At 38.4% G+C, this 24,493-nt stretch overlaps 1 protein-coding gene across 34 annotated transcripts in view; it reads left to right on the top strand.

Annotated features, from left to right (window-relative positions):
* LOC128701616 (phosphatidylinositol 4-phosphate 5-kinase type-1 alpha) overlaps positions 1–24,493 on the top strand; it is a 573,763-nt gene that overhangs the window by 390,385 nt on the left and 158,885 nt on the right. For 19 of the 34 annotated variants that reach the window (XM_070101702.1, XM_070101700.1, XM_070101717.1 and 16 more), the window contains one exon: positions 4,235–4,422. The exons of 10 other annotated variants lie outside the window; for them this stretch is intronic. In XM_070101702.1, coding sequence (XP_069957803.1) covers positions 4,235–4,422 — 188 coding nt within the window. Of the gene's footprint in view, positions 1–4,234; positions 4,423–21,920; positions 22,124–24,493 lie in introns of all 34 variants that reach the window. 5 more of the 34 variants (XR_011394183.1, XR_011394184.1, XR_011394182.1 and 2 more) reach the window with 2 other exon arrangements.

The following is a 24,493-nucleotide window of genomic DNA, read 5'->3' as shown; positions in this document are numbered from 1 at the left end:
GTGGATAGGAGGATTGAAAGGCAAGGGATTTAGTAAATAATGGAAAGAGAAGTAGACTGTAGACTGTAGAAAAATTAAAAGAATTTGTGAAATGTATCTTCTGGATTTGTGAATAAGAGTCTGTATATAACAATAACACCTTGCTAAGAAAATGAGTCAAGTATTTGGAATTTTTAAGTGGAGGTATGTCTGGTGCAGCCAAGATACAAAGTTAATCTTGAGAGGCATTAGTAGATGGAAAAATATCAGATGAATTGTCTTGTTCATTATAGGAATGGAAGTCACCAAATTATCAGTCCATCAGTAAAGGATGGGAAGTATTTTTTTTTTTTTTTATAGATAAGCCCTTGTCAAGAACTGAAGATGGCACTAAAAGAATGGTAAAATAGATTCATCAGGTATGCCTGAAAAATGAACTTGTTTAAGATGTAATTAATGTGGTTAGAAGTTAATACTAAATACTTGCAGATAGTATGGAATGAGAAAATCTTTAAGCCTGATAGATAAAACAGTAAACATGAAGTTGACATCAGGGATGAGCAAAACACAATTAAACTTAAAGTACATAATATAGGGACAAATAAGAAGATTCATGTTGCATAAAATACAGTACCATTAAAGAGAAATTTTGAGACATGTTATAACAGTTTGTGTATAGAATGTAAACAGTGGTAGTGGCAGGAAGACTAGGGAATGACAGGAAGACCAGGGAAAACATTATAAGTCCAGTGGAAGAAATTGCAATAGACATGTATAAGTGACAGCAGGTCTCAGTGGATAGGAGAGAATGTGGAAGGTATTGGAATATTAAAGTATCCATTGAAAAAACAAATTGGAAGAAAGGAGATGAATGTACTGTCCTGTTAACCCTTTGACTGTTTCAGGCCCCTTTCTGAAACTGTCATTCTGTCGCTAAATTTTTGAAAAAAAAAAAAAAATTCTTATGAAATGATAGAGAATCTTTTCCCGATGGTAATGACACCAAAAGTTCGAAATTTGGTCAAAAACTCATGGAATTACGCTCCCGTGAAGTTAGCGGTCTTGGCGACATATGCGTATCGGCGATTTCGCCGACTTTGAGCCCTATTTTTAGCCAATTCTGTTGTTCCAGTTGACCAAACTCATAGCTATTTCTTTAGAACTCCATTTTATCTATCAGCTGAGTACAAGAAACCTCCCATTTACCAATTTGGACTACCCAATATTGTGGTCAGAAATTGGCAATTTGGCCAATTTCACGCAAACTAAAAAAGATGCCAATTTCAAAATAGGGTCCAGAATAAACAAGGTAGACATTCTTGGCACTGAAATAACATATCCTCTGTTCATTAGTCACATCTCTAGGCCTCTCTTATATTATTATTGCTTTCTATTTTGATTTTTTATTCATACAAACCCCTCAAGGATGGTTCCTTGATGTTGGTGAGGGGCTCTTGATTTAGGGAATTGGATCTGTGCTCCAGTTCCCTGAATTAAGCCTGAATGCCTTCTACATCCCCCCCCCAGGCGCTATATAATCCTCCGGGTTTAGCACTTCCCCCTTGATTATAATAATAATAATATTCATACAAAAAAATACAAAATTTACTGTTATGCAGACTACTACATTATTGTAAAAATGGTATAAATAATATCAGTGTACTAGTGAAAGAATATTAGACTCCCCAGTTGACGTGTATTGGACGTGTGGTGTGATTTGTTTACTCCTGAACATTTTTAAAAATCGAACATTTCCACTACTTTGAGCTCAGTGTCAAGGTCGTTTTCATCATCAAAGTAATAAAAATCAGCTCTATTTCTGTAATATGTTTTCCGTTTTATCACCTAAGACCATGAAAACGCAAATACATCGATAAATACTAGACGAAAATACACCTCAAAGTCGGCGTTTTAATCCAAAAAAACGATCAGATTTTTTTTTTTCTCATTACGCACTGTGCGCTGCAGGATTTTTTTTATGTGGTGCACACTGACCACACAGACCCATTCTCTCACATGTGGGCCTACCAGCTTTCTTCCGCTTGATTTGAAGCCGCTAGAATTATTGAGTATATATACGTCTGAAACACTGGCTCGTAAGATGTATATATACGACCAAAACAGTCAAAGGGTTAAAAGGTATGTAAAATGAGAGGGTGATAAAGGTAGAATGATAGTGGCAATGAAGTAAAGTAGGGATAACATGTGATAAAAAATGTGCTGGAAAGACCAAGGCAAATACGTAGTCTGTGATATTTCCCCACAACACACAATTGAAACTACAAGGAAAATTGGGTATTATTAATTTCATGACCAAAATACTTCACGTGCTTGCTATCAGTTGTTGCATTTATATACGTATTTTCTTGTCTAGTTAAAGTTGCTCATTTTATGAATTAATGTATACAGTATTACCTAAAGTGTTTAAAGTTATTCGTATGATGAAGAAGACTGTTACCTAAATAAATGTTTGGTTAAATTTATTGTTTATTATGAAGGCTAAACTGGCCACATAAATATTGGTTATTAATGTTACGAGGACTGTATTATCCATATAATTGTATTCCAGGAATAAGGAGACTTTCTGGCAAAATCACATCTAACGTATTCTTACTGGTGATTTTATGAATGTAAACTATATTTATAATTGTCTTCAGAAAATAATATTTTATGCATGAAATTATTGGAATAGAAGAAATGTTTTAAGGATGAGGCAGTTTACAAATGTAAAATATTTGTTAGGTTTTTAAATGGACACAGATGCAGCTAATTTTTTTATTTTTTTATTATTAACACATCGGCCGTTTCCCATCAAGGCAGGCTGGCCTGAAAAAGAAAAAACTCGCATCATCATTCACTCCATCACTGTCTTGCCAGAGGCATGCTGACACTACAGTTATAAAACTGCAACATCAACACCCCTCCTTCAGAGTGCCGGCACTGTACTTCCCATCTCCAGGAATCAAGTCCGGCCTGCCGGTTTCCCTGAATCCCTTCATAAATGTTACTTTGCTCACACTCCAACAGCACGTCAAGTCCTAAAAACCATTTGCCTTCATTTGCTCCTAACACGCTTACGCATGCTTGCTGGAAGTTCAAGCCCCTCCCACAATAAACCTTCACCCCCTCCCTCCAACCTTTTCTAGGCTGACCCCTACTATGCCTTCCCTCCACTACAGATTTATACACTCTTGAAGTCATTGTATTTTGTTCCAGCCTCTCTACATGTCCAAACCATCTCAACCCCTCCTCAGCCCTCTGGATAATAGTTTTGGTAATCCCACACCTCCTCCCAATCTCCAGACTACGGATTCTCTGCATTATATTCACACCACACATTGCCCTCAGACATGACATCTCCACTGCCTTCAGCCTTCTCCTTGTTGCAACATTCACCACCCATTCCTCACATCCATACAAGAGTGTTGGTATAACTATACTGTCAGCTAATGTAACATTTTATTGTGGCAGTGGTTCACTCTCCAGAAGCTTTACCAAGCCATTGACAAAGTTCCTGGAGAGCAAAATGTTGCCACAACAAAATATCACATTAGTTGCATCTGTGTCCATTTACTTAACATTTTGTTGGTAATTCTACCATTATTACTGTAAAATGTTTGTTTAAATCGTGTTCATTATCTTAAGAATTATTTAGCAGAAATATACTGATAGCTTTGTGAAAGTAGAAGTGACAATATACTGTAGTTTAATCAGCTTGATGTGATTTTGATGCAGATTAAAAAATTTCATGTGTTGCATAAAACATTGAACATTTACTTATGCATTGCATTGATACATGATTTTCTACATTCTTAATACTTTACATTGCTAACATTTCCTTTATAACTAAGTAGATAATGAAGTATGCAGACAATTTCAACAGCTTCTCTGGGTATGTAGCATAATAAAATGACTGCCAGTGCTAAAGCTTACTTTTACTTTGAACAGTTATCTAAGTAGGGTGCTGAAGTAGGATAAATGGTATGCAGTATATACTTTGCACCTCCTGTTTGTTAACATTGTGTTATCTAAATACAGAACAATCTTACTTGTCTCATATCTGCTGTCACAAGTGATGTTCTCTAACTTGAAGCAACATTGTCAAGTATCTTTTCTGTGGCAGAACAACTATGGCAGGAAGCCCCAACATTGTGTATCTGTATGTGTGTATCTGTATGTGTGTGTGTGTGTGTGTGTCTGTCTGTCTGTCTGTCTGAGCATGGTGGACTAACAGGTGATGGTGTTGTGTACGCAGCGTGAGTGACGTGCACCTGGAGCCTCGGACAGACTCGCGATCAACGCTGAGTGTGGACTCTAGCGTGGGGTCAACACCAATGGTCCGTACCCTCACCTGGACTCCCCCACTCTCTGTAGAGGGTAGTACCCCTACCTGGACCGAGGGAACCCCCAGCTTTACCGAGTCCTCCTCTAGTGGAGATTTAGGTATGCTTGGTATTGCTTTACTACCTTTGCTGCATTTTCACCTTGCTCTTCCTACCTACCTTTTCCATCTTCCTATTCCATGTGTTCATATATAATTGTTTTTCCAAGACTTCTACCTTCAGGTACTTACATTTTACCAATTTTAATTTTAACACCAATTCAGTATCATTTATACTCTATAAATTTTTATATTGCACAACAGTCAGAGCTAATGTCATGATTATAGCTTCCTCAGTAAAGGAAGTTTAGTCATATGTGTACAAGATTCTCTGTCTTCAAACACAAAAGTGATAAACACTAGTTAATGGTGCAAACAAACCCATGTGGAGAAAATAAAGCAGAAGATAATACTGTACTATATGTTTTGGCCTTCAGTTGAGCCCCTCTTCGTAAGACTGCTGAAAAGAGCTTCAGTTATAGGCTGAAATTTACAGTACTACTATTAATTTCCATTATATTTTCTTCATGATGGTTTGTTCCATGTTCTATCTTGTTCATTTAAAAAACATAAACTTGTAATAAGGTGAGAAGAGATGGAGCAGTGCTGTATTGGTATTTGTTCATAGAGTTTATTATTCTCATTTTCAATAGATCAAGGGACTAAATTCTGTACATTCTTGTAACTTTTTGCCTTCCTAATAGTCAACTCTAAATATTTAACTTGAATTTTAAAAGATGTTTACTATTATGTGTTCTGTTACTTTATCTTTGAGGTTAGCAACTGATTTAAATAGTTTTAAGATTCCAGCTTTAATCTGCTCCCCTCAAAATTGTAGTAATCAGTTCACTCACTTCCAGCCAGGGCACACTACAAATGCATTTCCTATTCCATATTGTATTGTAGCTTTTGCTAGTGAATGTAATGTGAGTAGAACTTAGATGGCTTTCTCCATTGAGCTAGATTCCTTGATATATCCTGAGAAATGTTTGTAAGTGACCTGTGTATGTTGTATGGCTTATAGGTCTGACACATAATACCACTGTGTTATTCTATATTGGAAATCCTTTGACCACCTGATAAACAAAAATCTCTATTTGATTACAGTACTTCTAGGCAGTGAAATTATCATAAATTTATCTACATCTACACATCTAATATCTGTACAGAATTATTTTTTTCTGCTAGGCTAGCACATAGCCCATGTTCACTGTTTTTACTTCAAGGGGGAAAAAAAGCTAAAATAATCATACAGACACATAAAATGATAGTAACATTTTTACTTAATGGGCAAATACATGTATTTGTTAGTGGGATGTGTTTGAAAAGGACCTGTCAAGTATGGGCCAGTAGGCCTGCTGCAGTGTTCCCTCATTCTTACGTTCTCAAGTTAAGTGTGGACAAAAACTCAAAATGTGAATATGTACTTCTTATTCCAAAATGTAGCCTTATCATATTTCTACACAATAACCTAAATTGTTTGTGTAATGGTTATATAACATATTTCCTCGCAGCTTGCACTTATTATGCACTATAGTTTTAGACTTTAATATATTAGTTACCTAAAAATATCTTTGTCTTTTCGAAAAGGATTCAGTATTATGAACCTGCAACAGTATTTATGATAGCTGACATTTAATTCACTCATACCTACTCATACATAACATTCCATAATTTATCAACATGGGATCCAGAGCAGATGCTGGTATCAATTTGTGCTTGCTAACATGTGTTTAGAGCTGCCAGTAAAACCATGCCTAGTGTACCTCAAAGCATGATTCCCCACTTATTATTTGAGTGGATGTATATTTTCAGATATCGCGTGTTTTAATTTATGGAACCTGAGTATTCAGATTGCTTTATCCCCCTCTGGTTGGTGCTGGGCAGTCCAGGTTAGGGTTTAAATGAAAAGCTGACTAGCATTTATCTATTTAAACAGGCTGTTCTTCCTAATTATGTAGATTTTCTCATGTGCAGTTTACAGGAGAATCCCACTTATACAGCAGGTTAGGTTCTTGGCTACTGCTGTACAGCAGAAATCATCGTAAAGTGAATCATAACCTTTTTTTTTACACACTCATATATTAAGTGAGCAATATAGCTAGGCCTAAAAAATGCAGATGCAGTACACATATTACCTGAAAAGATTTTCATCCTTAGCTTATAGTGAATGGTGAATATATTTATTGTAGTCAGTCTGAATTAATGAAAAATGGGTATAATATAATGTACCCAATATTAGTTTTGTGCAAAGTATTTTTCAGGAAACTTTCTATTTCAGCATCTATGCAATTGAGTTGGAGTTTCAGTGGGTGTTAGCATAGCCTGTTAAGGCTTAATACCATTACACTAGTCTAATAAAAGAAATTCCTTCAACTGAGAGTGAGTGAATGAGTGCGTGCAGGCTTCTGCTTCTGTGTCTGCATATTATTCCACAAATTTGCACAGTATTGTAGCTTTTTTAAATAAATAAAGGCTGGTGGGGTAGTGGTGGTTTCCAGGAATGAATATTGGAGAGAGGGAGTAAAAGAAGCTTTTGAGTTTTAAGGGCTTCAGCATCCAACAGGCTTGTATGAGTGTGTTAGGTAAGTGTTTTTTTTTATATAGTGAATATGCTCTGGAAGTGTGAGCAAGGTAACTTTTATGAAGCGATTCAAGAAAACTGGTTAGCCTGACTTGAGTCCTGGAGGTGGAAAGAGTAGTAACTGCATTCTGAAAAAGGGGTAAGGATGTTGCAGTTGGAGGATAATCTGTATAGTGATGTAAGCATACTTTTGGAAGGACAGCAATTAGAGGGATTGATGAATGGAAGTGTTTTCTTTTTTGGGTCACTCTGCCTTAATCGGAAATGGCTGCTGAGGTGAAAAGAAAAATTATAATGCAATAACATGTATTGCAAAGACCACCACATTGTTTTATGAGATGGAAAATCTTTTGTGGTAATGACTACAGTGCGTGTGTATGTACATACAGTGGTACCCCAAGTTTCAGCCATAATTTGTTCCAGAAGGCTGTTCGAGTGCCGTTACTGAACGCATTTGTTCCCATAAAGAATAATGTAAATTAGATTAGTTAGGAGCTGTATGAAACTCGGGGTACCACTCTGTGTGTGCGTGTGTGCGTGTGCGTGCGTGTGTGTGTGTGCGTGTGCGTGCGTGTGCGTGCGTGTGCGTGCGTGCGCGTGTGTGCGTGCTCACCTATTTTTGTGCATGCATTCATGTATGCATACATGTAAGGTGACTTACAGGTACACTTGGATAGATAATTTTATTTTCATAAACAGTTGCATATTTATAATTATTTCTTGATACAGTTAATCGCATGTCTCTTGTGCACTGTATGTTCGCATTTGTGCTCAACACTAACACGACATTTTGAATAGTAAAAAAGAATATTTGCTGTATGGTTCAGTGAACCACTAAGGAATACCTGGTAAAACAGTAAGTTTTGGGTCTCCCTACCACTTCCAGCTTGGTCTGACTTTCCTCCTTCCTATCTCAAAACATATTTCCATTCTCTGTGTCCTGGTGTCTGTCCTCCGTTCAAACAATCAGAGTTCTAACATCTGGCTTGGACAGTTGATAATCTTCATAGTTTATCAAACTATATACAGAAAGGCATTTTTTCATTCTTTGAAAGGTAGTATTCTATATATTGGCGTTGGTGAACATACATTAATGATCTTACTACCAATACCTTAACCCTTAAACTGTCCAAACAGATCTACGTTCACATGCGTAGTGCTCCAAAAGTAGATCTATGTTTTTTTACATATTTTCAAATATAAGAAAAAATATGTAGATCAAAGTTCTTTTTACACGTTTTCAAATGTAAAAAAGAAAAAAGAAGCTCTACGTATTTTTACATACTTTCAAATGTTGAAAAAAACGTACATCTATGTTTGGACAGTTTAAGGGTTAAATAGGAGAAAGTAGCTGTAACTGGTAGGCAGGTATTTTATAGTGCCATTTCATGTGTGGTGTTATATAGGAACCTTTGAGAATAATCTGATCAACTGGGATGCAAATTTAGAGGATTTTTTTTGCAGACTTTGAGCAAATGCTCTACATTTTGAGAACAGAGGTGAATATTTTCACCTAGACTTCCTCTATCCCAAAGTCTTGAATACTGCATTCATACCCAATTATATGAAACTTAACATTAGCATGCTCCAACATTCTTTCTAGATCACTGACAGAAACAGAAACATGGTCCACACATACACCAATGCCAGGTTATGCAGAACCATCTGCCCACAAAAAGGGGTGGCTCTGATCAGTTGTTTTGGTGTGTTTTTGCCTTTGGTTAATACTAGTGTGGGCCATAGCACACTATGACTAAAGCTACAAATACAGATATCATATATCACTGCCCATTTTTCCATAGCTTACCCGATGATTAATTGGCTCTTATCTGTAGAGGAAGTGAAGTTAGAGCCATTAAGATATTCTAAATAAGGATACTGGTGCATAAAAAAATGCAAGGAAACAGTTCTAAAGTTCAATTTATTCCACAAAAGAAGTGCATTGATAGTTATCATCCTCAGTAGACCTAGTAATTCATTAGGACTATTACCACTTTATAAGTCGGATTATGCTAATGCGCCACAAACACTACTTTATTGATTGCGTGATCATAGTTGTCATAAATTTGAGGGAAAGTGCTACTCATAAATTGCAGTATGTCATTGATGATCTTAGGAACATACATTCCTAATGCCAAGGAGCCATGTACCCCTCTGTTGTTGGGATGAGTTTTGGGTGTTTTCTTGTCTGATTATTGTATACCTTAATGAGGAATTTCCTTAACCATTTGGATATTGATCTTGAGACCATAGATGGGGATTAAATTGTATACCTTAATGAGGAATTCCCTTAACCATTTGGTTATTGATCTTGAGACCATAGATGGGGATTAATACATAATCCCATAAGTTAGAAGTTTTTTATTCATTGTTTGGAGAGTGAAAAGTACTGGCAGTAGTGTCCAAAACTGGACTAGCTTAATGGGTTGCCTTTGTTTCCATACAGTTTATAGGAAAAGAGCATCTGTTTAGGACTTAATATCTTCCAGCCAGCTGGCATGGCATCTGTCATTAGTATAATCCTGGGAGAAAAAGTTCATGCTAAGTCACCCTCAGTATTTTCTTTTTTTAATCAAATTGGCCATTTCCCACCAAGGCAGGGCAACCCAAAAAGAAAGAAAAAACTTTGATCATTCAACACTTTCACCATCACACATACATAATCACTGTCTTTGCAGAGGCACTCAGATACGACAGTTTAGATGTCCCTCCAAACTACCAATATCCTATACCCCTCCTTTAAAGTGCAGGCATTGTACTTCACATTTCCAGAACTCAAGTCTGGCTAACCGGTTTCCCTGAATCCCTTCATAAAATATTACCCTGCTTACACTCCAACAGCTCGTCAGGTCCTAAAAACCATTCGTCTCCATTCACTTCTAACTAACACGCTCACATACGCTTGCTGGAAGTCCAAGCTCCTTGCCCACAAAACCTCCTTTACCCCCTCACTCCAACCTTTTCGAGAACAACCCCGACCCCTCCTTCCTTCCCCAACAGATTTATATGCTCTCCAAGTCATTCTACTTTGTTCCATTCTCTCTAAATGACCAAACCACCTCAACAGCCCCCTCTTCAGCCCTCTTGACTAATACTTTTAGTAACTCCGAACCACCACCTAATTTCCACATTACGAATTCTCTGCATTTTATTTGCACCACTTATTGCCCTTAGACACAACATCTCCACTGCCTCAAGTCGCCTCTGCTTCATACCCATATGAGAGTGTGTTGGTACCACTGTACTCTCGTACATTCCCTTCTTTGCCTCCATGAATAACGCTCTTTGTCTCGACAGATAACTCAATGCACCACTCACCTTTTTTCCTTCATTAGTTCTATCGTTTACCTCATCCTTCATAAACCCATCTGCCCACAAGTCAACTCCCAAATATCTGAAAACATTCACTTCTTCCATACTCCCTCTCTCCAACGTGATATCCAATTTTTCTTTATCTAAATCGTTTGATACCCTCATCACCTTACTCTTATCTATATTCACTTTCAACTTTCTACCGTTACACACATTTCCAAACTCCTCCACTAACTTTTGCAACTTTTCTTTAGAATCCTCCAAAAGCACAGTATCATCAGCAAAAAATAACTATCAACTCCCATTTTGTATTTAATTCCCCATAATTTAATCTCACCCTCTCCACAACACCCGAGTATTTACTTCTTATACAACCCCATCTATAAATATGTTAAACAACTATGATGACATTACGCATCCCTGTCTAAGACCTACTTTTACTGAGAAGTAATCTCTCTCTTACACACCCTAACCTGAGCCCCACTATCCTCATAAAAATCTTTACAGCGTTTAGTGACTTATTATTTTATTATTATTATTATTATCACACTGGCCGATTCCCACCAAGGCAGGGTGGCCCGAAAAAGAAAAACTTTCACCATCATTCACTCCATCACTGTCTTGCCAGAAGGGTGCTTTACACTACAGTTTTTAAACTGCAACATTAACACCCCTCCTTCAGAGTGCAGGCACTGTACTTCCCATCTCCAGGACTCAAGTCCGGCCTGCCGGTTTCCCTGAATCCCTTCATAAATGTTACTTTGCTCACACTCCAACAGCACGTCAAGTATTAAAAACCATTTGTCTCCATTCACTCCTATCAAACACGCTCACGCATGCCTGCTGGAAGTCCAAGCCCCTCGCACACAAAACCTCCTTTACCCCCTCCCTCCAACCCTTCCTAGGCCGACCCCTACCCCGCCTTCCTTCCACTACAGACTGATACACTCTTGAAGTTATTCTGTTTCGCTCCATTCTCTCTACATGTCCGAACCACCTCAACAACCCTTCCTCAGCCCTCTGGACAACAGTTTTGGTAATCCCGCACCTCCTCCTAACTTCCAAACTACGAATTCTCTGCATTATATTCACACCACACATTGCCCTCAGACATGACATCTCCACTGCCTCCAGCCTTCTCCTCGCTGCAACATTCATCACCCATGCTTCACACCCATATAAGAGCGTTGGTAAAACTATACTCTCATACATTCCCCTCTTTGCCTCCAAGGACAAAGTTCTCTGTCTCCACAGACTCCTAAGTGCACCACTCACTCTTTTTCCCTCATCAATTCTATGATTCACCTCATCTTTCATAGACCCATCCGCTGACACGTCCACTCCCAAATATCTGAATACGTTCACCTCCTCCATACTCTCTCCCTCCAATCTGATATTCAATCTTTCATCACCTAATCTTTTTGTTATCCTCATAACCTTACTCTTTCCTGTATTCACCTTTAATTTTCTTCTTTTGCACACCCTACCAAATTCATCCACCAATCTCTGCAGCTTCTCTTCAGAATCTCCCAAGAGCACAGTGTCATCAGCAAAGAGCAGCTGTGACAACTCCCACCCTGTGTGTGATTCTTTATCTTTTAACTCCACGCCTCTTGCCAAGACCCTCGCATTTACTTCTCTTACAACCCCATCTATAAATATATTAAACAACCACGGTGACATCACACATCCTTGTCTAAGGCCTACTTTTACTGGGAAAAAATTTCCCTCTTTTCTACATACTCTAACTTGAGCCTCACTATCCTCGTAAAAACTCTTCACTGCTTTCAGTAACCTACCTCCTACACCATACACTTGCAACATCTGCCACATTGCCCCCCTATCCACCCTGTCATACGCCTTTTCCAAATCCATAAATGCCACAAAGACCTCTTTAGCCTTATCTAAATACTGTTCACTTATATGTTTCACTGTAAACACCTGGTCCACACACCCCCTACCTTTCCTAAAGCCTCCTTGTTCATCTGCTATCCTATTCTCCGTCTTACTCTTAATTCTTTCAATTATAACTCTACCATACACTTTACCAGGTACACTCAACAGACTTATCCCCCTATAATTTTTGCACTCTCTTTTATCCCCTTTGCCTTTATACAAAGGAACTATGCATGCTCTCTGCCAATCCCTAGGTACCTTACCCTCTTCCATACATTTATTAAATAATTGCACCAACCACTCCAAAACTATATCCCCACCTGCTTTTAACATTTCTATCTTTATCCCATCAATCCCGGCTGCCTTACCCCCTTTCATTTTACCTACTGCCTCACGAACTTCCCCCACACTCACAACTGGCTCTTCCTCACTCCTACAAGATGTTATTCCTCCTTGCCCTATACACGAAATCACAGCTTCCCTATCTTCATCAACATTTAACAATTCCTCAAAATATTCCCTCCATCTTCCCAATACCTCTAACTCTCCATTTAATAACTCTCCTCTCCTATTTTTAACTGACAAATCCATTTGTTCTCTAGGCTTCCTTAACTTGTTAATCTCACTCCAAAACTTTTTCTTATTTTCAACAAAATTTGTTGATAACAGCTCACCCACTCTCTCATTTGCTCTCTTTTTACATTGCTTCACCACTCTCTTAACCTCTCTCTTTTTCTCCATATACTCTTCCCTCCTTGCATCACTTCTACTTTGTAAAAACTTCTCATATGCTAACTTTTTCTCCCTTACTACTCTCTTTACATCATCATTCCACCAATCGCTCCTCTTCCCTCCTGCACCCACTTTCCTGTAACCACAAACTTCTGCTGAACACTCTAACACTACATTTTTAAACCTACCCCATTCCTCTTCGACCCCATTGTCTATGCTCTCATTAGCCCATCTATCCTCCAATAGCTGTTTATATCTTACCCTAACTGCCTCCTCTTTTAGTTTATAAACCTTCACCTCTCTCTTCCCTGATGCTTCTATTCTCCTTGTATCCCATCTACCTTTTACTCTCAGTGTAGCTACAACTAGAAAGTGATCTGATATATCTGTGGCCCCTCGATAAACATGTACATCCTGAAGTCTACTCAACAGTCTTTTATCTACTAATACATAATCCAACAAACTACTGTCATTTCGCCCTACATCATATCGTGTATACTTATTTATCCTCTTTTTCTTAAAATATGTATTACCTATAACTAAACCCCTTTCTATACAAAGTTCAATCAAAGGGCTCCCATTATCATTTACACCTGGCACCCCAAACTTACCTACCACACCCTCTCTAAAAGTTTCTCCTACTTTAGCATTCAGGTCCCCTACCACAATTACTCTCTCACTTGGTTCAAAGGCTCCTATACATTCACTTAACATCTCCCAAAATCTCTCTCTCTCCTCTGCATTCCTCTCTTCTCCAGGTGCATACACGCTTATTATGACCCACTTCTCGCATCCAACCTTTACTTTAATCCACATAATTCTCGAATTTACACATTCATATTCTCTTTTCTCCTTCCATAACTGATCATTTAACATTACTGCTACCCCTTCCTTTGCTCTAACTCTCTCAGATACTCCAGATTTAATCCCATTTATTTCCCCCCACTGAAACTCTCCTACCCCCTTCAGCTTTGTTTCGCTTAGAGCCAGGACATCCAACTTCTTTTCATTCATAACATCAGCAATCATCTGTTTCTTGTCATCCGCACTACATCCACGCACATTTAAACAACCCAGTTTTATAAAGTTTTTCTTCTTCTCTTTTTTAGTAAATGTATACAGGAGAAGGGGTTACTAGCCCATTGCTCCCGGCATTTTAGTCGCCTCATACGACACGCATGGCTTACGGAGGAAAGATTCTTTTCCACTTCCCCATGGACAATAGAAGAAATAAAAAAAGAACAAGAGCTATTTAGAATAAGGAGAAAAACCTAGATGTATGTATATATATATATGCATGTGCGTGTCTGTGAAGTGTGACCAAAGTGTAAGTAGGAGTAGCAAGATATCCCTGTTATCTAGCGTGTTTATGAGACAGAAAAAGAAAACCAGCAATCCTACCATCATGCAAAACAGTTACAGGTTTTTGTTTCACAGTCATCTGGCAGGACGGTAGTACTTCCCTGGGTGGTTGCTGTCTACCAACCTACTACCTATAGGTGACTTATTACCTATTCCATATACTTTCAACATCTGCCACATTGCTCCCCTGTCCACTCTATCATATGCCTTTTCTAAATCCATAAATGCAATGAAACCTTCCCTACCTTTATCTAAGTATTATTCACATATATGCTTCAATGTAAACACCTGATCTACACATCCCCTACCCATTCTAAAGCCTCTTTGCTCAACTGCAGTCCTGCTCTCTGTCTTACCTCTAATTCTTTCAATAATAACCCTACCATACACTTTACCTGGTATACTCAGTAAACTTATTCTCTTATAATTTTTACAATTTCTTTTGTTCCCTTTCCCTTTATATAAAGGAATTATACACGCTCGCTGCCAATCCCTAGGTACCTTGCCCCCTTTCATTCTATGTAATGCCTCACGCACCTCCCCCACACTCGCATCCTGCTCTTGTTCACTCCTAAAAGATGTTATTCCTTCCTGGCCAGTGCATGAAATTACTGCCTCCCTTTCTTCATCGACATTTAAAAGTTCCTCAAAATATTCCCGCCATCTACCCAATACCTCCAGCTCGCCATCTACTAACTCCCCTATACTGTTTTTAACTGACAAATTCATTCGTTCCCCAGGCTTTCTTAACTTGTTTATTTCACTCCAAAAATTTTTCTTATTCTCAGCAAAATTTCTTGACAGTGCCTCTCCCACTCTATCATCTGCTCTCCTTTTGCACTCTCTCACCACTCTCTTCACCTTTCTTTTACCCTCCATATACTCTGCTCTTCTTATATCACTTCTGCTTTATAAAAGCCTCTCATAAGCTACCTTTTTCTCATTTATTGCACCCTTTATCTCCTCATTCCACCAATCACTCCTCTTTCCTCCTGCACCCACCCTCCTATAGCTACAACTTCTGCCCCACATTCTAATACTACATTTTTAAAACTATCCCATCCCTAAATGACAAAAAAGGCACAATACCGTGACTGGAACAATACACAAATAACCCGCACATAGAAGAAAGGAGCTTACGACGACGTTTCGGTCCGACTTGGACTATATACAAAGTCACACTAACGAAAAGGAGAGCAGGATGGGTATATACAGTATAGGCAGGAAGTGGTAGTAGTAGTGGTGGTAGTAGTAGTGGAGGGAAGGTAGTAGTAGTGGGGAGGTAGTAAAAGTAGGAGGGGCCAGTCAAATACTAAGAAAGAGGAGCACTGCAAGGGAGCTGGATGCCCACAGAGGGTAAGAGCAAGAACACCGAGGGGGTGGGAACAAATAAATAAATAAAGAAGGAACAAATACACAGGGCAGAAGAAAGACAACCCAAAGGAGAAAAAGGAAAGAGAAAAGAGAAAGACAAATACACAGGGCAGAAGAAAGACAACCCAAAGGAAAAAAAGGAAAGAGGAAAGGGGTCCAAGTCGGACCGAAACGTCGTCGTAAGCTCCTCTCTTCTATGTGCGGGTTATTTGTGTATTATCCCATCTCTCTTCAACCCCCCCCCTTCCCCTACCCATACTTGCACTAGCCCACCTTTCTGCCAATAGTTGCTTATCTCTCACCCTAACTTCCTCCTCCCTTAGCTTATACACTTTTGCCTCTCTCTTACTGACTGTTGCCATTTTCCTTTTGTCCCATCTTTTTATATTAATCATTAATCTGAGGCCCTCTAGATTAAATGTGGGAGAGGTAACTTCTCTTCCCTGATAAATGTTGAATAAATCTTACTTGTAACTCTCACTACCGGAGAACAGAATGGGAGCTCTTCTATGTGAAATAAAATGTGAAGGTTGGTGACATCTAGCTACATCATACTTTCAGCTATGTAAATAACTGTGCTAGTTTAAGCCTTGAAAACTGAAGTAACCTAGTTATAGAAATTTTGACAACTGTCTTGAGAATTATGCATGTTGTAACAGGTTCAAACTCAACACAAGGGTATTCTTTAACTAAATAAATCATAGTCTGGTGACAGAGACAGGTGAAACTTTATGGTTAGTATTTTAGATTAGAAGGCATTGCTAAAAACTATCCTCTCTCTCCATCTGAGAGTGAACGTAAAGGACAAATTCAGTAAAATAAGTTTTAACAAAAACTGCTGGGATTGAATGAAGCATGACCCTAGCAAGATACACTGGAAAGGACACTATGACAGCTGTGGGTCTAAACCAGTTTCTCTGGAGGATGAGCTCATTAACATTGGAAACATGCTCTAGGCACCTACATTTATGGCAGAAGAAAAGATGCAAACTAGAGGAGGGGGCTATCTCTACTGGTGAAGACAACAGATAATGGATCTTCTCAGTGACAGGCAGCACACACACACACACTGAAGCACCTAACAAAACTCTAGGGAAATGAAGAACATTGAGCAGAAACTGATTACATCATAAGAGTCCATGAAAGGCAGGGAGGAAAGAGCCATAAATAAAATTAGAAAAAACAATTGCTTTGTCTCGTATGCAAAATCCAGGGCAAAAACCACAGCCTGTATAAGGCCTTTACTTGAAGGAGATGATAATAAGGAAATGAATGAAATTCTGGTGTCACAGTATGATAATGAGGCCTGAAGATATGATTTATGAGCAAAGGAAATGTTGTTTTAGTGTGTGGAATGTCTACAGTGTTTATTTTTTACTCCATTTTTGAAATTAGAATTTTTTCATTTTGTGTAAAATTGACCAGATTACCAACTTCTGTGCAAGTTATAGGGCAATTTTGATAGTTGAATGGGCAGTTTCTTGTGCAGTAGGAATACTAGCAAAATTAGGTGAATTGGGCAATGGAATTGGCATAAAATAGGATTAAAAGTGGGCAAAATTGTCAGTACATAAATTGCACCCAGATTGCTAACTCCATTAAATTTTATACTTTTGGTATCATTACCTTCAGAAAAAGATTTTTAACTTATTTATTAACAATGTGGATACTGTGAGCTCTTTTAATTTTGGGGCTTTGAACAGTGAAGGGGCAATAATTGCAAAAAACTATAGACAAATGGTGCTAACTTCACACACCATTAAAATCTTTGAATGCATCCTAAGAAACATAATTGCCAGTAACTCATAATTGCAAGGGTTGTACAGTAACCCAGGGCACCATAGGTTTAGTGCAGGTTGCTCCTGCATTTCACAATTGCTAGATCATTATGATATCGTAGTCTTTGATGCACTGGAAGACAAGCTAAATGCTGATGTAGTGTACATTGATTTTGCACAAACCTTCAGCATGTACAACCATGGTGGAATAGTGCACAAAATGCATATAAAAGGAAATAACTGGAAGAGTGTGCTGTGTTACACAAGGTACAATATTTGCTCCTATCCTGTTCCTTATTCTCACATCTGACATAGACAGAGATGTAAGCTACAGCAGTTGTCTTCCTTTGTGGATGACACCTGAATTTGCATGACAATGTCATCCATCAAAGACACTTCAAGTCTCCAAGCAGACATCAACCAAATCTTGAAATGGGCTGCAGAAAAAAATATGAAGTTCAATGAAGACAAATTTCAATTCCTCCACTATGGAAAACTCAAGGAAATTAAAACTGTATTGGAGTATAAAACAAATTCCAACCACACAATAGAGCAAAAAACTAATGTGAAGGGCCTGGGAGTGATGATGTCAGAGGATCTCGCTTTCCAAGATCACAATCAATGTATGTATCTATCTGCTGGGAAAATGATGAGATGGATAATGAGAACCTTCAAAACTAGGGATGTCAAACCTATGATGATTCTTCTAAATTGCTTGTTCTCTCTAGGCTGGAATATTGCTGTACACTGATTGCCTCTTTCAAGGCAGGCAAAATTTGCAGACCTGGAAAATATACAGAGAACTTTTATGGCATGTACAAGTATGATAAAGCACCTAAATTACTGGGAATGGTTGAAGTCCCTTGATTTGTATTCCCTGGAATGCAGGCGTGGAAGATACTTGATAATGTACACTTGGAAAATCCTAGAGGGTCTAGTCCCAAATCTGCACACAAAAATCACTCCCTGCAAAAACAGAAGACTCGGCAGAAGATGTAACATCCCCCCAATGAAAAGCAGGGGCGCCATGAGTACGCTAAGAGACAACACAGTAAGTGTGAATGGCCCAAGACTGTTCAACTGCCTCCAAGCATACATAAGGGGGGGGGGTTACCAGTAGACCTCTGGCTGTCTTCAAGAAAGCACTGGAGATTCACCTCAAGTCAGTATCTGACCAGCCGGGCTGTGACTCATAAGTCGGTTTATGTGCAGCCAGCCGTAACAGCCTGGATGATCAGGCCCTGATCCACCGCAAAGCCTGGTCATGGACTGAGCCGTGAGGGCATTGACCCCCGAAACCCTCTCCAGGTATACCCCAGGTATAGATATTTAGCTTAACAAATGTAACCTCAAGAGTGAAGTTGGATGCTGTCATGGTGAAAAGCTCTGTTCTCAAGACAGTACTCACCCCATTTCTGTTTTTCATTCTCACATCCAACATGGACAAGAATGTAAATCATAACACCATAACATCCCAGATTCTCTTTGAGAGTGGTGTTTGTCAAAGACACAGCAAATCTTCTGGAGGATATGAATAGTCTTGCAGTGGGTCTCAGGCAATAGTATGATGTTTAGTTATGACAAGTTTCAGATGCTCCGCTATGGAAGAATGGAGAAATAGACTGAAAAGGAGTACACGACACACTTGAATCAGTCAATAGGGTTAATGTTCCATGTTTGAGATTTGGGAGTGATGTCAGAAGATCTCACATTCATGGTTAACAACAGTGTAACTATTGTTACTGCAAAGAAAATGATAGCCTGAATAACTAAAACTTTTAAGATGAGATACTGAGTCAGTAACGATATTCAAGTCACTTAGGCTGTAATAATGCTGTATAATTCCCTATTCAAGGCAGGTAAAATTGTGGAGTTAGAAAATATAACCAGAACTCACTGCCTGTATATTTAAACATCTGAATCACTGGTAACACTTGAAATCCCTTGAACTGTGCTTATTGGAATGGAAAGAAAGGTACATTATAATTTACTCCTGGAAAATCCTGGAGGGACTGGTCCCAATTCTGCACACTGACATCACATCATATGAAGGCAAGAAACTTAACAGGTAGTGCAGAGTACCTCAAATAAAAAACAGGATGCAATGAATACACTAAGAACTTGATGAGTGTCAGCTTGGGCACTGACTCTGGAAGGAAATCATTCGGGTATCCTTCAGGTTCAGACAGTGTTCATTATTTCCAGAATTGTCAGTTATTGTTACAGTCTGCTGGCAAATTGATTTAAGACTTAACTTACAAAGTGTGTTGTTTCTACAAATGTTCATTGTTATCATCATGGAGAAAGAATCTCTTCTTTCTGATTTAACCCATAAAATGTCAGTCATGTATAATAATAGCACCCTCAAATCTGGTGTGAGCCTAGACATGAGAAAATAGTCTATATAGTGGTTGTGTGCATGGTGGGAACAACTAACCTCTGACCCCTGCTTTTGGGATAAAATAGTGAATTTGGGATGTTTTCTAGGGTGGTTTTCATGAGTTCATTGGCTGTTTTTTGCCAGTAGGTAGACAGGAAGAGAATGTAGAAGATTTAGGTCATTTAAAGATGGGAAGTGTCTTGAAATTGGTCTCATATTGATGAGAAATAGTCTGTTTTGTGTGATATTTACAGGAGAAGGGGAAGGGGGGTTCCCTACTTTCCCCTGATCTGTTTCATGACTTTTACCAGGTCAGCTTCAACTATTGGGATGGCCTAAAGTATGATCATGCATTCTTGGTTATGGTTTATTAGCTAAAAAAAAAATAAGAAATGTTTATTCGTTGTGTGTGATGTCGTATTCAAAATGGTAGGCAAATGTTATATAGGAGAGGACTGAAGATATAATTAATGAGCAGAGGAAGGGTTGCTAAATGGCTGGAATGTCTATAGTTTTGTTTTGGACTTTTTTTTTTTTTTTTTTTTTTGGTATTTGTTAAACACTGTGTAAAAATTGCCAGTTTATTTAATTCTAAGTACTTAATGGGTTGTTCTGATAGTTGAATAGGCAGTTTTTTGTAATCATTGAATAGGATGGCAAGCACAATAGCAATTGCCAAGAAATTGAATCAGTTTGACCACTGAAATGATCCTCAAAGTGAGCTAAATTGCAGTTGCATACAGTACCCCTCACACCTATGTACTTCCAAAAGTATGAATCGTTTCGCTGTTGCGACTCCTGAAATTAAATCAAATTTTGCATTTTCAGTGTCATTACCTTTAAAAAAGATTCTCTACCATTTCAGTTGCACTTTTGTTCTTTTACCTAACATAAAAAATTTTTTTTTTTCAAATGTCTGCACAGAAGGGCTTTCAATTTGGGGAGTCTGTCAGCATGATAAACACCATATCCCTCATATTAGTCCATTGAACTAAGGTTTCACTCTTCATATTATGTACTTGAGTAACATAGGTCTTATTTCAAGTTTTTCTTACATATTTACTTGCACACTTAATTTTTATTTTTGTATATTCCTTTGAATATACTGTATTGCATTAATATACAACTAAAAATGTTATCTTAAATCATGCCCTAAACACTGAGCATATTATGGGCTTTGTAAGTTGTTACTGCAGCATGTACTCCATGCCTGTATTTTCTCAAACCTGTGTGTGTAATTATTTCCTTTAAGTAAATATTTGATAATGAATTCTGAGGCCAGACACATCAGTAAGCATTCAGAGAGGTTGTTAAGTTTTGTATGACCTACTGATTTGTCAACAATATTTGAATCTTCATCGAGTTCGCTTCCACACATACACATATACTATTGTTTCAGCTAAGCACACTGAACAGTTTTCTTCTTCTCGAGCATCACCTATGTGCCATGCAAATATTAGGTTTATCAAATCCTGGAGTAGATTGAATCACATATTCAAGAATATTATGCATGTATCAAATCCTGCAGTAGAATGATTAGATAATCGAGAACATTGTGCATGCTATTGCAAGGTCTGTTTAGAACCAGATCAGCCATATGACTGGTGCATGAAATCTGCACAGTTGGCAACACAGACAACAAAGGTTTACAGATGTGTAGATGCTCAGAAAGTAAACATGATGGTGAAGAAGTGATAGCCTGTTTACTGGTGTACAGTATTAGGTGTTTTACCAATAGGTCACTATTCAAAGAGGTAGGAGCCTGAGCAACCAGTAGCCGTATGTGGTGGTGTAAGATCAGAATGAGTGGAGACAAGTGGTTTTTGGATTTGATGTGCTGTTAGAGTGGAAGCAGGGTAGTGAAGGAGTTCAGAAACACTGGTTAGCTGAATTTGTGATTGGAGATTTTGAAGTTCAGTGGGTCACTTGAATTGTGATGTCAGTAGACTTCTGGAAAGACCGCCAGAGAATAAGTGATGGTGAATGTGTATCCTCTTGGTCACCCTACCTTGGTGGGAAATGACCAATGTTAAAAAATTTGTATATGCCAGGGGTACCATAAGATTGAGTGATCATAGGAATGATTTAAAACCACCTTTAGAGCTGGAAAAACATTTGGCTAAGTTTTTCGTCCTCTTACAGAGGACTTCGACGAGCCATAGGAATAGACAAGATTGTCACAAGTCCGTTTTGCTGATGAGGCACCAGCAAAATGGGCAGAAAAACCCCGGCACGCAGCACTCGAGACACTGATGCCTCAGATTACCAGATAGGTGGGGGATGAATGCAGCTCACGAAAGTTACATCAAATGTCCATCTACACATACCCTGTAACTACTATAAGAGTAAGTTCACCACATTACTAATGTGCATCAGATGTCTGAAAACCATCAGTAATACCCACACAGTCTGTTGATGTAACTCCTACAGGATTGATATGAGGCAATACAATAGGTTAGCATTTCTTTCTCTCAAGCCATTAAAAATGCAGCACATTTCTATAGGTAAAACATTTAACAGTGATTTATATAATTACTCCACTGTATTCTGCCCATTTGCAATCATCATAGACTTGTTTGATAAATATTTATATGCAGGCTACGTGAATTCATTATGTAACTAGTAAACTGTAAACACTTTGATGCATCAGCATAGAAAAGACTTGTTTTAAAATATGTAGTGTGATTTTTGCATACTCATATATCAGATAAACTCAAGAAAAAAAACAATTTAAGCATGAAATTACTAGTTTATATTTTTATTAATCCCTCAGCTAAAAACTATTTATGTATTTTCCAATGTAAAGTACATGTGGGATGTTTTCTCTCATTGTGTTCACTGATTTCCCTGCTTCAGTACACGAACATTTTCAGGTTATGTCTTCAGACCTGCCAAGTTCTCTACCTTCCATATCTTCAGTCACTGGTACTTTTGTTTCCCCCCCCCCTACTACTGTGATGGAGATGGAGGTTTATAGATCCTCTCCTCACAGTACCCAATGGAGGGGAGGTGTGCCCTTTCTCTGCCTTCACCTCTGTTGAGCATCAAAATGAGTGCCAGACAAACCTTCGCTGATCTCCTGGTGCTGCATTGCATGTCCTGTGCCCTTATCTTCTGTCTGCCTCTCTGAGCTATTGTTTGTTTCATATGTAGTCTGTAATGTCTCGGAGGTGGAGACGTTGCAGAGCATCTTTGCTTTTATAGAGGTTACTGCACCAGTGCCTTCTACACAGAAGTGAGCTGTCTCCAGAGTAGTCTCCATTTCTAGCCTCTAAGAGCCCAACTGTCAATTTGCATTTTTTGCATTTTTAATAAATGTGTACTCTGTTAACTTCTACTGTATCACCATTATGTTGCCCCATTACTGAGGACACCAGACATCAAAAGTAAATGCAAATTAGGGGAGAGAGAGGGAGGGAATGAAGAAAAGTTTAAGAGAATCTAGTCAAAACAATTCACTTGTCAGTATTGCTGTCAGTAATCACACTATATTGTCACACTCTTGTACATAGATCATAATTGTAACAAAATAGCTGGGTCAGTTTAGTTGTGTGGAGGGAGATGGCATGTGATTACCTGTTTGTTGTTACAGGAGCAGAGCTAGGTTCATGGTGTCCTGCTTTCAGTGTTTAGTATTTCATAAAGTATTTTAACCCTTTCACTGTTGATGCCTCGCATATCAAAAGCCCCTTCTGTGTTGACATTTCTGAAAAAATACAGTTGTATCTTCTAGATTGGTAGAGAATCTTTTTCTAAAGGTAATGACACCAAAAATGCAAAATTTAATGTAAAACTTAAGGCATTACACAGGTGCAAACTTGGAGGTCGGGGAGTACTTTATGCAGCAGCGATTTTGCCTATTTTAAGCCAGTTCCAGTGCTTAAATCAAGCCAATTCCCAGCTATTGTACTAATATGCTTTTTGTACTTTGGCCTTTTGTACATTTTTTTTGCAATAAATTTCAATTTTAAAGAGAGTCCAAAACAAACACTGAAGGCAGTCCACCCACTGAACTAAAGCAGCCTTTCCCCTGTTCATTAATTATGTCCTCACACTTGCACTCCATTTTGAATCCTTCTCCACACAAAAATTTCTGGTTTTTTTCCTGTTTCTCAGCTATTAATTTATAACCAAGAATGCTGGTTCATGGTTTAGGAGGAAGGGGACCTAGTAAAAAGTCATAAAACAGACTGGAGGAGGGAGGAGAGCCTTACTCTTCCTCAGGAAAATTGCCAAAAATCGACCACTTTTGTCACTTTGAGGCATGTTTCAAACCACTTCTTGTCTGGAACTGACCAAAACCTTCTCCACACTGCTAGTATGTCTTCTGGTCCATCTATTGACACCAAGAAACTGCCTGTAAAACCATGAAAACCACTCTTAGAAATGCCTCAAAAATGCTGTTGTAACTCAAGTGCAAGGTCTGAGGTTAGCTGTTTCCATCATGCACTGAATGTGGCAGTTTTTTTTTTTATACTGCTCATTCCCACTGCACAAACCCAGCTCGTCATATCTAGGCCATGAATTATGAATTATGCATAGATCTACGTGAGCTACACTGAACCCGCTAATGTAGATCTGCATGACTGACTGTGAAAAAGTTTAAGTTTCCAGTAAATGTAGGACTTGCTATCTACTTTCATAAACCACTTGTTTTGCTGCTCTTTGTGAAGAAAAATTATCTAGTGTCTCAATTTGTAGTTAAGCCTCTTGTA

The sequence above is a fragment of the Cherax quadricarinatus genome, chromosome 78 (assembly GCF_038502225.1).
Source record: "Cherax quadricarinatus isolate ZL_2023a chromosome 78, ASM3850222v1, whole genome shotgun sequence".
NCBI lineage: Eukaryota > Metazoa > Arthropoda > Malacostraca > Decapoda > Parastacidae > Cherax > Cherax quadricarinatus.
This window is presented reverse-complemented; position numbering and strand designations above follow the sequence as displayed.